General features: G+C 36.6%; 1 protein-coding gene across 1 annotated transcript; it reads right to left on the bottom strand.

The window, feature by feature from the left end:
- Positions 1–418: 418 nt before the first annotated feature.
- On the bottom strand, positions 419–14,612 carry ppp2cab (protein phosphatase 2 catalytic subunit alpha b). Its single transcript, XM_088933492.1, has 7 exons — positions 14,255–14,612; positions 4,979–5,188; positions 3,922–4,095; positions 3,240–3,329; positions 2,788–2,949; positions 1,722–1,840; positions 419–1,319 (listed from the first exon to the last, which is right to left on the bottom strand). The coding sequence occupies exons 1-7, from the start codon at positions 14,354–14,356 to the stop codon at positions 1,247–1,249; spliced, it is 930 nt and encodes a 309-aa protein (XP_088789618.1). The 5' UTR covers positions 14,357–14,612; the 3' UTR covers positions 419–1,246.
- Between the last annotated feature and the right edge of the window lie 1,593 nt (positions 14,613–16,205).

The raw sequence follows: 16,205 nt of genomic DNA, 5'->3' as shown, positions 1-16,205 counted from the left end.
GTACATTCTGAACACCGAGTACCTTCAGTACTGAATATTTCTTGTGCAGCAAACGTTCTACTGTATAGGAAAACCTTAACCTAATTGATCATGTTTGCATAATCACAAAGTTTAAAATACAGGTCAATGTAAAATGTAGGGCCAAAAATAATGCACTTCTCAGGTGAACTGGAGGAGAGTTTTGATGCTGATACTGGAAAGTCAAAATTTCTTTGCAAATATTCAGGTTATATGGAGTCCTAAGTTCTGTCTAGCACAGTTTTCCTACACAAAATCTCTTACAGCTAATAAAGCTTTACATTTTTTAACTTTAGGTAATTGTCATCAATACTTATTTTATCTATATACTTAACTATTACCTTGACAGCTTTCCTCAGCTGTGTAAAACTGTGGGAAAAAAACAGCAGTACAAAAGAAATGTAGTCTGAAGGAGCAACTTCAGTCTTTATTATTCCCCTGGAGCCTTCAATACAGACATTATCCCATCAAAAAGTGTTAGTGTTACCATTTCAACAATGGCATCCATTTCCACGTTTTCCCTATACAACTGAACCGGACTATTTTAAGCACTTAGTTCACAAGTTTGTTATGTAAAGAAAAGATGCAGGAAATCTCTCCAGCATTAAACAAAAAAGGTTTGACTGGAAAAAAAAACTTCTGCTCAGTACAAGTAATCAAGTATGAACCAAGTGATAAAACAATGAAAAAATAAAAAGAGTGCAGACAGAAAATTAAATTAAACAGTACTCCCTGAAAAAAATAGTTTGCACACAAAACAGGAGGCCGTGGTAGTTTTTAAAATGTTCTTTAAAGCTCCAATGATTGTATGCTGCTATTTTTATCTACAGTCATGCTGAGTAAAGCTATAGCTATATGGATTTTTTAATCACAAGGTCCAAAGTTTAATCTTTAATGGTTATAACTTTAATTCTCCACAGTCTTTCTTACAAGCAACAGTACCTATTAACTGTACTAGTCCAGGAACAGTGGCTTATTGACCTGGAGATTAAAAAAAATGCAACATCATGCACAGAGGAATTGGTGTTGATTTATATGGTCATGGTCTTCCTGGACTGAGGCCTTTGCTTTTCAAATATGGCACACCTTTTGGTCCATGTACAGACAAGTTTCTGAATGCTTAAATAAAGTTGCTTGTCTGAACAATTTGGAGTAACTGTTGCCCTTCTCCCATCTTGTTTTTAAGCTATTATTCATGGCAATACTGTACAGACATTAAGATTCATTTTTACAGGAAGTAGTCTGGAGTGCGGCGTGTCACATGGGGTTCTCCTCTGCGAGGTGCTGGATCAAACTGAAGGCTAGAGAGAAGTAAAATAAAGCGTGAAACTCGAGAAATATAGTTTTAAAAAATTGGTACAAAATTCACTGAAAGCAGCTTGAATTGTTTAAACAAGTAAATTAAAACAATCTTGCAGAGATAGCTTTAAATTGCATATGATTAAGCAATTTTTAAAGATTTTTTAAAAACAGGCAATCTTTAACCTGCTACTTAAATCTACAGGTAATGGATTCAATACAAATCTAAGCTCAAACAAATTCAGTCTTGGTGCACAACACTAATTTTCACAATAGTTACTTAGACCTATTTGTTACAAAACAAAAAAAAATCCCATTTTGCTTTACTGAATTAGAACCACATTATAATCAAAATAACATTTGAGTCACATCTTTAGACACTATAGGAACTTAAAAATACTTACAAGGAGTATTTAAGAGTGTCATCAAGTTCCATGATAGCTGCCTGGTTACCACAGCGATAGCAGTAATTAGGTGCACTGAAAATTGTTACCACATTGCGATCGTGGCACCAGTTATAACCCTGAAAGAAGAGATTTCTCATTAGGACAGAAAAAAAATAACTGTATACCAAAAGCCACTGATAATAAAAACCAGCCTATTAGGACTACACCAGGCACTATGCCATCTGTTAACCTGCTACATGAAACCGTGTCAAAGGTAGCCTTATGAAATCATTTGCCATGACCAATTAATAAGTGCAATTCAAACTGAATAAATGAAATTACTTAAGCACCATTACAGTGCCACCTGACACGTATACCATTTTTCATATTTCCTTATTCACAGTTAAAGAATGTTGCCTTTAGGAAGAAAGACCAAGGCACAAGGAGGAAAAACCAGTTAAACTACAGAGCTGAGAGAGGTGCCAGTGCAGATTTTGTGTTTCAGCTGAAATGTCTTGGGCAGTTCTCAAGACTACAGCTACAAATTATTTAATATTTTAGGGTCTGCACACACTTGCAATTGCAAAATTTACCTTTTCTTAGAACAGATTATATATACATTCAACTCAGGCACAAATGAAAGTACCGCCTACACTAGTGTCTTAAAAACATATCGATACATACAATTACAAATTCAGTTTTTGTTAATATACACTACTGTGTATATTACTAATGCACTAAACGAACCACAGTAGGTGCTGTATGGATTTCTGTGCATATAAAGCAACCATTCAATGGCCTTTAGCTGTGCTTTACTAGCAAAATGGCATCATCACTCACTGGCTTGTGGGGAAAAAAAAGCATCGATTGGCTCTTTATGTAAAGCACTGGACTTCAAAAATCAAAAACATGAGCAGTACCAAGGTCAGCATTCATGCAGCTAGACAGTGCACTCACTCTGTACAAGAAAAGCATTAATAAATGAAAACACAAACACTGTAGTTCAGCTGTTTATATTAGTAGCATGACAACTGCCAAAAAAACAGCAAACGGTAACCAAGCCTTCCAACTGAAAAACTCTTACCTCCATCACCAACTGGTGAGCTCTTGAGACCAAAGTAAGGCCATTAGCATGATTGAAAGTTTCAGAAATATCCTGTCCAAAGGTGTAACCTGCACCACGTGGAGAGATTCCCCAGCCTCCACGATCATCAGGATCTGACCACAGCAAGTCACACATTGGCCCCTAAATTAAACAAATATTTACTCCCATAGAAAAGATTCTATAAACGTACAAAGTGAAAACAGGACTACAGCCAGACTGTAACATTTTACAGTTATCAGTTTAAAAATCAAACGATATATGTACAAATCTACTGAGTCTTTAAGACCACTTAGCCCCAGACAATCTCCTACTTACACTACTCCACACTCAGTAGGGGTTTTCTTTAATCCTTGTGTGCATACACACCAGAACTACATCTTAACATCTACCAGTTCTCATTCAAGACATCCCAGATAAGAGCAAATATCTACCTCATGTGGAACTTCCTGTAAACGGTCGAGTGCTCTGATGTGATCCAGTGTGTCTATAGATGGTGAGAGTCCTCCATGAAGGCAAAATATCTAAGACAAAATAGCCATAGAAAACAAAAATTGTTTTATAATTTAATGCAGTTTTTCTAAACATCTAAGGAGACTGAACAAGGCACATTGCCTACACGAAAAAACTAAAATCCAAATAACTAGAAAAAATTAGTTTATTCTGCATTATCAGAAGTTTTGATGATTGGGCTTAAATCAACTGGGATTTCCAAATTTTAAATCACTCAAAAGAAGATATTCTTCAATCTGTTATATAAACTATAATGAACCTTCGTCAAGTCTGATTCTTATTATTAGCCAAAATGAAGTATGTTGTATTGTATGTCACTGTGTCCGCCCATCAAGGGTTCTCAATAACTCTGTTAACAGTAGCAGGTTAAGTTACAACATTTTTCACCAATAGAGGGTCATCAATTTTATACATTCAAACTCCGATAAATTGCTATTAAAGATTGCATGCATAGTTGTGGTTTAACAGCCCCATGCATGAAGGAAAAGTTTTCTATTACAAATTTGAGAAAAAATAAAACTCGTCTATAACAGAGAATAAAATTTTTTTATAAGGATTGTAGGTTTAAGAGGCATATAATATTCAGATTTCAGCGCTACTTACCTGACCATCTACCAAGGCAGTTAAGGGAAGGTAATCAAAGAGGTCTGTGAAGTATTTCCAAACATTAGCATTTCCGTATTTCCTTAAACATTCATCATAAAAACCATACACTTGTGTGATCTGTCTGCTTTCATGATTCCCTCGAAGAATTGTGATGCGTTCACGGTATCTAACCTAAGAAACATGAAAGGAAAATAAGCATGAATTGCTATACTCCTCAATGATACTTTTACCAAGTTAACTGCCCATTGCATTGGTGGATGCAAGTTAAAATTCTGCTTTTATTTCCAAATAAACCACAGTAAAATGTAGATTGAAATTAACCATTCTGCACAAAAGCCATGATTACTATACTCAACAGATCATCTGATAATTGTATTTAATAGGCTTATGATTTCTAAACTGGGCTTTACTATGGGAGTAAGTAATGTGTTGCCTGCATAATGTCATTGATCAGATCAAGACCTTTACTTTCTGCAGATATCAGTCTCTAGCTGCTTCTGAAAAGAGCTATGGAAAACAGAAATTGGAGCACTAGAGAGAAGTGAAAGGTCACCACTTTCCTGCTACTAAAATTACATTTTTTCTGTAATTTTAAAGCTGAAACTGACAAATCACTCCAAGTGATTGCAGGAACATATTGTAGGAGAGGACATCTGACAAAAAAAGGAGATGGAAACAATTGGGTTCTAAATATCTTTAATTTGCAAACTTTAAATTAGCCCCAGCCTTAGCAGGATAAAAAATAGCTTTAGAAAGTCTATTCATTTTGCCTGAATACGGCAGTAATATGAAAACTAGATGTTAGGGCCTACTATAAAAACAGCATTGGTTAAATTGTGGTTGTGTTGAGGACACAACATTAGTCAATTGTATATTATGCTAGCTATAAGGGTGTCACAATGCAAATGAGAAAGATGACTTCGTTTTCTTAAAGAAAATGCACAAAAAACTCCAGCAACTCAAGACAAACATTAGGATTCAAATACTGCCCATGTAAACACACAAAAGCTAATATTTGATTAACTCAAAAAAAGAAAAGACTCCTCAATTTTACCTTAAGAGCTACAAGCAGTGTGACCGTTTCCACAGAATAGTAGCCTCTGTCAACATAGTCTCCCATGAAAAGGTAATTTGTGTCTGGAGATTTGCCTCCAATTCTGAATAACTCCATGAGGTCGTGAAACTGTCCGTGAACATCTCCGCAAACAGTGACTGGACACCGTACCTCCTGCACATTGGACTCTTTTGTTAAGATTTCTTTAGCCTGAAAAGACAACAGAAATCAGTTATGTCACAAAAGATGAAAATACTTTCATAACCATTTTCTAAAAAAACACAGCTGGCACAGCAGATGCATGTCAGGCTAATAAAAGAACTTTTATCAACTGGGCACCTCAAATTTGGATGAAGGCAGCCATTATGTATGATAGTCTGTTTTCAGCAGCTTGAAGGACACGGAAAAGCCAGTTCAAGACAACTGCTCATGAACTAGAGATAACAACACCACATTCCATACTTCAACAAGGAGGTCAAGGAAGAAACCTGAGAAATTCAAATGTACAGTATATTATTGACTCTTTAGAGCTCATCAAAATATTAAGTTGGTGAATCCTCAGTCAAGTGTAGCAAGAGTGCTAGAAAAATTTCCTGTAGGCCAGGGAAATAGGATATTTAGAGGGAATGAGATCACTGAAACCCTTAGGGACAGCTGATCCACAAAACAAAGTAAACTACACAAACTGGGAAGGTTAAAACTGACAGCTGTGTGGGTGTGTTGACAATTCTACTTTGCATACTGTTGAAAATATTCTGCATGAAGTTTTGGAAGCTCCATTCTTGTTATTCCACCATTCTTTTGCTATAGCAAAAAATACCCTGTTACCAAATGAGTTATGTTTTAATGCAACCATTAAAAAGGATGTCTGGAAAACAGGTCAGAATTAAGTAACATGGGCAAAAACTAATTCACTTTATTCAGTAACCCAAGAGTGCCATGCAGCTGATCTGTTTTTCCCCCACTTCTGTTTAAGAATTATGGTATTTATCAAAATGAAAATTTGGCTGAGCTGACAACTTAGCACATTAGAAGGGTGCAGTAACCTCCCCTCTCCCTGTCATACGTTTCTACAGAAATTACAACAAAACTACAACTTGAGTTGGAAGTGCAAAGAAAGCTGTTTCCTGGGTCTTACTGCATAATGGCGTTTGACATCACCCACCACAAAAAAGTGAAACCCAGCTGGAATTCTGTAGAATTATGAAATTCCATCTTGAGACTTGACTAAAATCAAACCATTTTAAGTTTTCATATGGAAGCAGCCGTGCGTTACCAGAACATGCCTAGATTTATTTTCACAGTATCCAAAAATCACAGCTCAGATGAGTCAGAGAGCAGAGGTAATTTGTGATGCAAGTCTGAATCAATCTAAATCCACAGCTATTTTTACACTCAATTTATTGCATGTCTGAATGAGGTTACTGTTTCCATGGAAGCACAAATTCCACTAAAACATTTACGATACATACTCCAGACCAAAATAAAACTGGACTGAATTCCTGCTTTGTTCTTTGAAATGTTCAAAAATAAATCTACAATTCATGTTTGGCCCACAAAGTGGTCTAAGATCAGCTTGCAGGAGTTAAGTCATGTAGCCTTTCCACATTAAGATTGAAAGATTTTATAAAAACAACTAAAAAAACTTAATTTGAGGGTTAAAGCTAAAGTGCGAAGACAAAACCAATAAAAAAATCTAACAAGTGCACTTTGTATGTTGAGCTTATTACGTGATCGATCTCATTATGAGTGAGTTTCAAGTGCCATAACCTCACATTTCACAACAATTAAAGGAATCCGGCTCTCTAAAAACCAAAAGCTATGTGAAACTACACAAACAATGACTAATTTTTATTCTTGCCAAGTTCATGAAGCTGCAGTGACTATTTGAAAAATAATATTTCGTTAGGAACTGCATCAGTGTGCACGTCACAAAGAAGCAACCAGAGGTTAACTCCATGCTGAAAAGAAAAAGGTTTCAGTTGCCAATCCTTCAGGTGTGAACCTTTAAGGTAGTTTTAATTGCTTTAACTCAACCATTTATCACACATGGTTTGTAAACCCTGGGAAAGGGAGGGAGAAAAAAAAGCCACTGTCATTCTGATTTGGAACGGAATGGACTAATCTAGAAAATATCAAGGGATGTGTAGGATCAATGTGTAGCTACAAAATTAGACAACTAGTTTCTTCAGAAAAATAAAAACAAAATCAGGAATTAGAAAACAGAAAATTCCAGATTTTACAGGGTCTGCTACAACTACATAGCTGTACACAGCAATCTTCCCAGATTCTGTGCAACAGAACTTTGTTAAAAAATCTTTATCTCACACATCAATTAGGTTGAAGTATTTTTCACATCTATCACCTCAAAGCTGCTATTGGAAAAAATGAAAATACCAAAATCAACATTCATTTTAAAATACACATTCTGGATGTATACATTAAACTACTAAAACCACTTTTATTAGGCATCTTCAAAAACATGGTAAAATTAAGATGTTGTCCGACTCAGCTGGTACTTCAAATTGCTTGCACCTGTTCACTGTGTAAAGTCAAGCCTCCATTAAGCCTGTAACCTTATTGCTAAAAACTAAACAAGTGAACCTGAGTTTCAATGATGAAATTCCCGTTAATTGAGTTTTTTACTCCCAACCCAACAGAATATAGGTTATTCTTGTATCTATTGACATAAGCATTTATTACTTAGCCCCAGGTTTATAGCAGTAGTTATAAATGTGAAGAGCTTGACATCTTCAGAGAAATAGCTATCTAACAGCCAATGTTAATGCTCAGTTTTCCCATACACAACTCCTGGTAGGAAACCCCGTTATAAACCTAAACACCATAAAAGCCACAATAATCTGAACCCTTTCTGAGGGCTTTTCAATCTTCTTATACTAGCAAAGGAGTCTACCACATAGGATATCAGGTTTTATGAGCTGTACAGATAAAGCAAATAACTGGGATTTTTATTTTTTTAATTTTACAAGTATATCCATGAAACTAAAATATGTAGGATCTTGAGCACTTCACAATTTCAGCATCATAAAAACTTCAATGGACCAAACTACTGCACAGTAACAGATTATCATCAAAACAAAATGCAATGTAACTATTATAGTCCCCCCAAATTACTTGGTCCTTGGAAGTGTTGGCTATGCACTTGCTTATGACATAAACCTAATTCAGTGTCCCTGCTCATCGCATGGAAACACCCTGAAAATATTTCTTCCCATCTATGGTGATTAATTCCCTACTACCTGTTCCACAATGACCATCTCTTGTGACCTTACATTAGCCCCAAAATATTTCCTTTCATTTATCCTGGAAGCAGCTGAACTGTCTTGCAGTGTCAACTTTTTATATTCTGACCAATTTTAACCACTGCTAAAGGTTAAAATTTGGAAGTGTTTTGAGGAATTCCATTACTGTATTACAAAACTAGTGGTAAAATGGAAAATGACATTACGGAGAGCACACTATTCTTACTGGTTGTTAAATACTAAATATAATTATCCACCAAGATCCCAAACATCTGCAAGTTTGCAGACTAGAACCCCTAAACTTCCAGAGCTTTGAAGTCTGCAAACCATTTTTCTAAACTAAAATCAAAAGAAAATGCCTTTGCACTTTAATTCTTACCAGATGATTAAACAGATTCTTCATAAATGTAACAAACTACTTTATACTCTGAACAGTCTCGCCTCGTTAGAAACAGGCTGTGTGGGCTACAGTATATAAGAGTGCCAATTATATTTCATACGAAATGCTTGGACAATGAAAAGAACACACAATTTTATCAAAAGTGTTCCATCTCAAACATTTCTTACTACCAAGTTAAAAAAGTCATTAAAATTTCAGTATCTTAAAATGTTTCTCCCCAGACCAGATGCCCATCACACCCAATTACCTATGCACTATCCTAAATACTAGAAATGGACTTCAAAATTTTTACTTTACCTTTAGGCAAATCACACTTCATACCAAATTCTATCATTTGTCCTGAGTTTACCAATATGGAAAACCCTGTCCTAGCTCTTACAAAAAGCATCCATTAAGTGTTTAGACCAAAGAAATGAACAATGATGTGATGCTCTTGAAAGGCTTCTTCTCTGCTCCAAGTACAGAAAATCTTAGAAGTGGATCTTCTTCAGCTCATTAAACAGTGGCAGATACAAAATTATCACATTAACACCACAAATTTAGATTATTTTAATCTATAATCTCTTTAGCTTTTAAACTCTTTAAAAACACTTATAAAACAAAGAGCTCCACAAACATTTGCACATGTATATTTTTAGATCCCAACTACCAGGTAATCAAATTTCTCTTTCAATATCTGAGTCAACACTGCAAAGCACAACATTCACAATCACAGAATAAGTTAAAGAGAAATTTTGGATGAAACAAAAAAATAGTCATTATGTATAAAGCAACATTATAATGCAACACTATAAATCTCAATTATTTGTCCTCTCAGTACAGCCCACTGAGTTACTAATGATGCATTTCTCTAGTTAAAAAAAAAGGACATCTACTGGCTCATTCTGGTACAGAAGCATGATAAGGTGCACTGAACCACATATACAAAAATTACAGCTTTGTCCTGGGAAGAAACAACGATTTCAAACAATTGTTTAAGATGTCACCCAAGAACAACACCTCCTACAGCAGTGTCACGGCTTCCATACTAGGACGGCGATTTGAAAATTCTGGTACCAGTTCTCTTTAGAGGTCTATCGCAGTACTCAGCAGACTTTGCTTGCTTAGCTTCTGAGCTTCAAAATGCTCAGGAAATAAGGTTTTAATACTGTCTTTTCTCCTATATCTTTCCCAGCAGAAATTGCTTCTACTTGACATTTTAGTTGGATTATACAATGAATGTGAGAAGTCATTGGACTTGTACAATATTTCTTACTTTTGGTAGAAATACACACTTATGTACTTTAAAGGGGAGCTGCAATGCTATTTTTATTCTGGAGTTAGAAATAATCTGCATTGAGTGCATTTTAAACTACAATGAAAGTAAAATGAGCATTAAGAGTAAAATTTCCATCATCAAATAGATCATTTCCAGGTATGTTCAGTTCCCTATTTTGCGATTCAGAACGAGGCAACCAAACTTCCGCTGAGGTGAAGCAGCCCTATTATCTGGTAAACAAACAGGCTTACAAATACATCTCTTTAAATATAATACAAATATTGCTCTCAACTTCGAGAGGGTTTTGCTGACAAATAACTTAATTGTTAACTCAACATTCAGATCACATTGAAACACTTCTGCTGTGAAATCTCTGCTACACATGCACTTATTTGCTCATACATCACATTAGTCCGGGACTAGTAAGCAGAAAGGGCTGCTTCACGTCACAATTTGCGCAAACTTGCTCTCATCCATGGTGAAACCAGGGCTGTGCAACAACACGGCGACAACACAGTACTTTCACCAAGTTCACAAATTTGTACTTAAATCTGAATTTTGATAACATTCGTTTCCAAGATTTACTAACCAGTCTGAGAAATTGGGACTGCAGTCCCCTTTTAAGGTAAAAGTCCTATAATTTGTTATTCCCATTATTCTGTCACAGAGGTCTGTAATTGTTCAGTGTTACCTGGAAATGTTCCCTATGCAAGAGCTTGTTTGATAGGTGACCAAGTTCGTTATGTATCAACCAACCATGGGTTATTTCAGCACATCTGATAATAACTCCTTTTTCTTAAACAGAGAACAAGTAGTACACTGCTCCAAGAACTGGTCAACAGCTGATCTTTGCTCGCTTACGCTGAAGAAGAACTTTATGAAGCTTAACTATTAAACATGCAATCAGAGGACAAAAAACTGAAATACCAGGGTAAATGAGGGACATCAAGTAGACGGAAGCGCGTGTCATTTGTAAATTAGGCAAATAACACCACAGCATATTTAGGATCATGTATAAAAGTGCTGGGCAGGCCAGGTTGCCAAGCTAAGTATGATTGGACTGTCTACAAGAAGAGATCTAAGTGAATTTGAAAAAGCAGCAACGTATAGTGTCTACACCCAGAAGGCTGTCTTCCAGGATGATAAATGCCCCCATCCACAGACCATGTGCAGTTTTAATGAACATGACACTATTGTCATCCATATATCATGGCCTTCTCAGTCACCATATCTGAGCCCAACCAAGCATTTATGGGAAATTCTGAGACAGCATTTTCCACCTCCATCAACCAATTTCACGGTCTTGTGGAAGAATGGTCCTGCACAGACTTCCTGCAGAATTCCAGACACAAGCAGACACGATGCCAGGTGGTACTGGCCACTCATGGTGGCTTAACATGCTATTAAGTAACTTTACATAGTAATTTCCATCTTTCCCTACATATACAATAGCAATATATGAACTTAAAAAATGTACTTTAGTCTAAGGCCCAAACCCAAAATCAAATGCAGGGGAAATCATTCTTTACTACATACTATGTTCTGGGAAGGATAATTTTAAAAGACATTTTAAAGAAATGCCTTGTGCTGACAGTTAACTTTGATCCAGAACTAGACATTTAACTTTCACAAAAGTCACCTTACATGAAATCACCCACCTACAAAACCACTGAATCTCACTTGAAAGTACATAAAAATACCCAATAATACTTTTTCAAAGTTTTTAGCAATTTGTTTACATTGATGTTCCTGTTAATCTCATTAGTTTACCAGGAAGAAAGCACACAGCTTAATAGCACTTTTCCAGACAAACACAAGATAACGGCTGATAAACTACTTTGGGAATCACTCAGAAAAGCTTTGCTGAACAATTTGTTTAGGTGCACACAATTGACATCTGAGTCTTTGAGAAGGTACAGGAGTCTTTTGACAAGATACAAAAAGTAGACCCAGAAGTTACTATATATAGTGGGAGTCCTCCCTCTAGTCCACAGGCCTGCTTCCAAAACAGTTCATTTTTAACATCTGGCAGTGTATGAAAAAGATTAACAATAAACGATCCCCTTTCAGCACTAACCATGATGCAGCCAAACTTAGTCTGGCCTACTCATTAGGAAATCCTCCATCCCCATCACTGTGTACCAGGTAGATACCTCTGAATCCCATTTATAGCAGCATGGGATTACAAGAGCAGACCCTACTAATCCTTGCAATTTCCCTCCCTTTTCCTGCAATCAGATCTAGACTAGCATCCTTTGTGCACTTTGCAAAAAAAGTATTGTAAAATAGCTTCCTAATCCTACACCTGGAGTGTCCCCCAATCTGCTTCTCATTCCAGCTGAAATTCGCTTGGCTTACCAAACTCTTAAACCGATCTGTTTTTTAAATGGTTTCAGTTCTTACATATTTTCCAGCCATTTTCTAACAGGAGAGCCAGAGCCTGTCAGGCAAGCAACAGGCACAAATTAGGGTACACCCTGGACAGAACACCAGCCCATCACAAGGCAGACACACCAACAGACTCACACCAGAGACAATTTTCCCAGAAGGCAATTAACCTACCATTATGTTTTTTGACTATGAGTGGAAACTGGAGCATCTGAAGGAGACCCACACAAACACAAGGAGAACATATAAACTCCACAGAGATAGAAACTCAGGTCCAGAATTGAACCAAGGGCCTAAGCGCAGCAATGCTAACCACTGTGCCATCATGCTAGCTTCTGACATAATACAACAAGCTTAATTTGCATGAAACCTGTACCAGATGCCAAGTTCAACTCTCCTCTCATTGAGCTTTGCCGCCATGACTTGGGTGCATTTAACAAATAGAGCCATGCTCCACAAGGAATGCTCAGAAATGTCACTATCTGGGTAATAAGAATTCAGAATTCCAATTTAAGTTTATAGTTCTTCTCACTATATTTAATTGGAATGACAACACATTTGTGAAAGTCCTGTGCACAAAAAATAGTTTAAAATATATCAAAGATTCAAGACACTTAACTGATTAACAGCTCACTGGGAATGAAAACCAGAAGAGACAGGAGTACTTCAGGATCAGGGATGGAAAACGACTCTCAAGGGTCCAAAAACCTTACAGGTAACTGTACTGTAACCATGCACAACCTAAACAGAGGGCACACCTGCACACATGAAGGTTTCACAGCAGAAACGTTGTGTTTTCTCTCTTCAGCATGGAACAAACCTATTACTTGTTCCTTGTCAGAGATTATCACTTCATAACTCTCACATTTGAGAACAGCCCTACAAAACGTTGAGTTGTTTTAAATACTAAAGAGCAGATCTTGACCACTATTACATATAAACTTAAAATACAAATGAAAAAAAAATAAAATCCATAACTTTACTCTTTAATCTAGACAAAATACCAATCATTATTAATATACCTATTGAATTTAAAATCACCAAGGGCTAAAGGCGAGCTAATTCAATTTCCACGTGAGGCTAAACTTAAGTCAGAAGTTGCCATTGTAAGCGTTGTTTTAAAAGTAAACACTACTCTGACTTTCAGTACTTAAAAATATTCTGAGCCCGTTCCTTGCTTAAGAAAGCAACTAAAGTTAAAAAAGAACGCCAGCTTCTAAAAAACATCGCTACAGCATTACACCGGAATACCGCGGCTCATCAAAACCAAAATACCTTAATAAACTGGGCCGAGGTCTCGTTGCTCGAATTTAGGGAACCTAGATGAAGTGCTTATCCGATACAAACGCATAACTACTGCGATAAATAGAGATCGTTTTTCGTATAGCTACGTTACCGGACAACATAGTTAGCCTACACGGCTTTCTGAGTCTGCTGTGTGTAACTATCGGCGCCATTTTAGGAATGTACTACAGCCCATCGCAAAAGCAATCGGAAAGCGACGCATTCAATTTAACGCCGGATTTCACCGCTACAAACAATTCAGTGCCAAGATGTCCGCAGGCAGTTCGAAATATTAATCATTTAAACTACCTTCCTCCGGCAGCAGTGCTGTTTTTTCCATTTGAGAAGAAGTTCCTAAGTCAATGCATTTAACCTATATATCTTGCACCTTCAGAGCTGCTGCAGGCTTTAGATTAAGGTCTATTTCTCAGCTAAGTACTCTTGAATTATAAACTGTTAAATGCTTGAAATACCGCTTCAAATGAGCTTTTACGAATAATACCTCATTCATTTGAATCGGTAACCAATGGCAATCCACTCCGCCATCTTAACAAGCCGGTATATGCAGGGCAAGAGAGGACCCGCTCGAAACCCTCCACACCGTCCCGTTCATACACCTTTCCCCCAGTAAAGATGGACAAATCTTTGCCGTCTGTGTTGTTCTGAAGAAAGACAATAATTACCTTTTCGCAGAGAGTCTTGACTTGGCTTTCCGAGAGCTGCTTGCACTCGTTGAGTTGCTCAATCCATTGATCAAGTTCCTTCGTGAACGCCTTTTCGTCCATTTCTGAATGTTACCCTAAAAAAGATTAAGTATAAAACAGAAACGAAAAAAATAAAACGCCCTACCCTACTGTTTTACAAACCCCGTTTAATCTGCGAGGGAAGGAAAAGACTCAGTCCCGGCAAGTAGGAATTATAATTATTAACTGAAGCAGATAAAAAAAGAAATACGAAGACGTCAGTCAAGCGCTTTCCCACCCCTGCCTCTCCGGCTGCCTAATGGCCGTCCTGACGTCACGACCGACGCTGATCACTTCCGGTCCCGAAAGGAAGCAAACATAGTCCGCCTAAAACCGTACTGGGAGTGTGGTAATCCTGTCTGCAACGCTGTTGTGGGCAATGTTGCTGGTTTTGAGTACAGTGTTACACCCATACGCGCCATTCCTTGGAGGTGTTATAGCTTGGCTATCCGAAATACTGTAGCTGTTATAAAATAGATTGAATGCTATAGTCAGTACAGAAATACATGTACATTTACACTGTATAATACACGTTTAGAAGGATAATGCCCTGTGTAAAAAACGGAGAATGTTATCTTAAAACAGTGATGTAGTTATAAGATAATACCACGATTCATTTTATGTAGGACATTTAAAAGCAAACATTTAAAGCCCTTCACTCTATATAATTAGCACGTCGCAATTAAAATTTCGGAGCTCAATATGAAAGCAAATAAAGAAGCACAAAAATCCTTTCTGAAAAAGATAAGTTGCTGCTTACGATTTAAACAAAAAGCAGGGTTTTTGATTGACAACGTCCCAATCCCCCTTGTTCGCTTGAAAATCGGTCATGCCTTGTGAATGTTTTTTTAAATCTTTTACAATCCATGAGTGTCAGACATTCGTTCTGAAGACAAGTTTCCATTCAATGTTAAAATGGATTTTAAATTAAAATGTTTGTAATGTTTCATTTTAATTATTATGTTAACCACAAAGAAAATGATGTGTACAGCCGTCTTATACTGTTATAAGACATTTGTGTTAATGAATACGGTTGTATTTGAAGAAGGCTGCTTCAATATTAAGATATGAATTCATTCTAGGTCCCAGATAGGCTTTTTCTTTTTACCCATTTAATGTGCGTCTTCAATTCTAAGGACTATTTCTTTTTTTTTAATTACCTGTTTTACTTCAAGTTACATTGATGGATTCCTATCACAATGTGTTGAATATAGAAGGATAGAAGACTATTTACCCAGCACCTGTAGAATGGGTGCCTTGACAAGGTGTAAAACTTGCTGACATGCTGTTGAACTTTGGCTGTCAGCTGTAATTTGCTTGCATAACCTAGTTACTGGTCTATAACTGTTGTCATGTCTTACACGTTTCACGTTTACATCTAAAGGGTTGCAAAATATTTATATTTGAGAGTGAAAGAGTGTCTTTTAGAATATTTAAGCATTTGTCAAGTAAGTCAAGAAATAACAAAAAGGGGAAAAAGTACAGCAGTTTTGTTTCATGTGCTAAGCTTACTGTCCTAATATTGTTGACTCTGTTTTGTATTACTTCCCTGCCCGATTGAGAGCTATGGTGAAGAGACGTTATGGTGTAAGATGTACCAGTTTAGATTCTGTTGTTTTGTCCTGGTTGTATGATTATACACATCATTCCTGGCATAATAACAAAGTGGCTTGCTGTGTATCTTGTCACCTTCATAAATGCTGATGCTTACAGCAGGTCTGCCAGTTACCAATTTATATGAATGTGTGGAAAATTAAAAACCACACATATACTGTACACAGTATCTTGCAATGATATTAATTTGCAATGAAATTAATAGGTCACACCATAAAGTAAGAGATCTGAGAAAATTATATGGATTTTTCTGAGTATTAATATGTGATAGAAATAT

Source organism: Atractosteus spatula, chromosome 14, assembly GCF_055471065.1.
Source record: "Atractosteus spatula isolate fAtrSpa1 chromosome 14, fAtrSpa1.hap1, whole genome shotgun sequence".
In the NCBI taxonomy this organism is placed as follows: domain Eukaryota; kingdom Metazoa; phylum Chordata; class Actinopteri; order Semionotiformes; family Lepisosteidae; genus Atractosteus; species Atractosteus spatula.
This window is presented reverse-complemented; position numbering and strand designations above follow the sequence as displayed.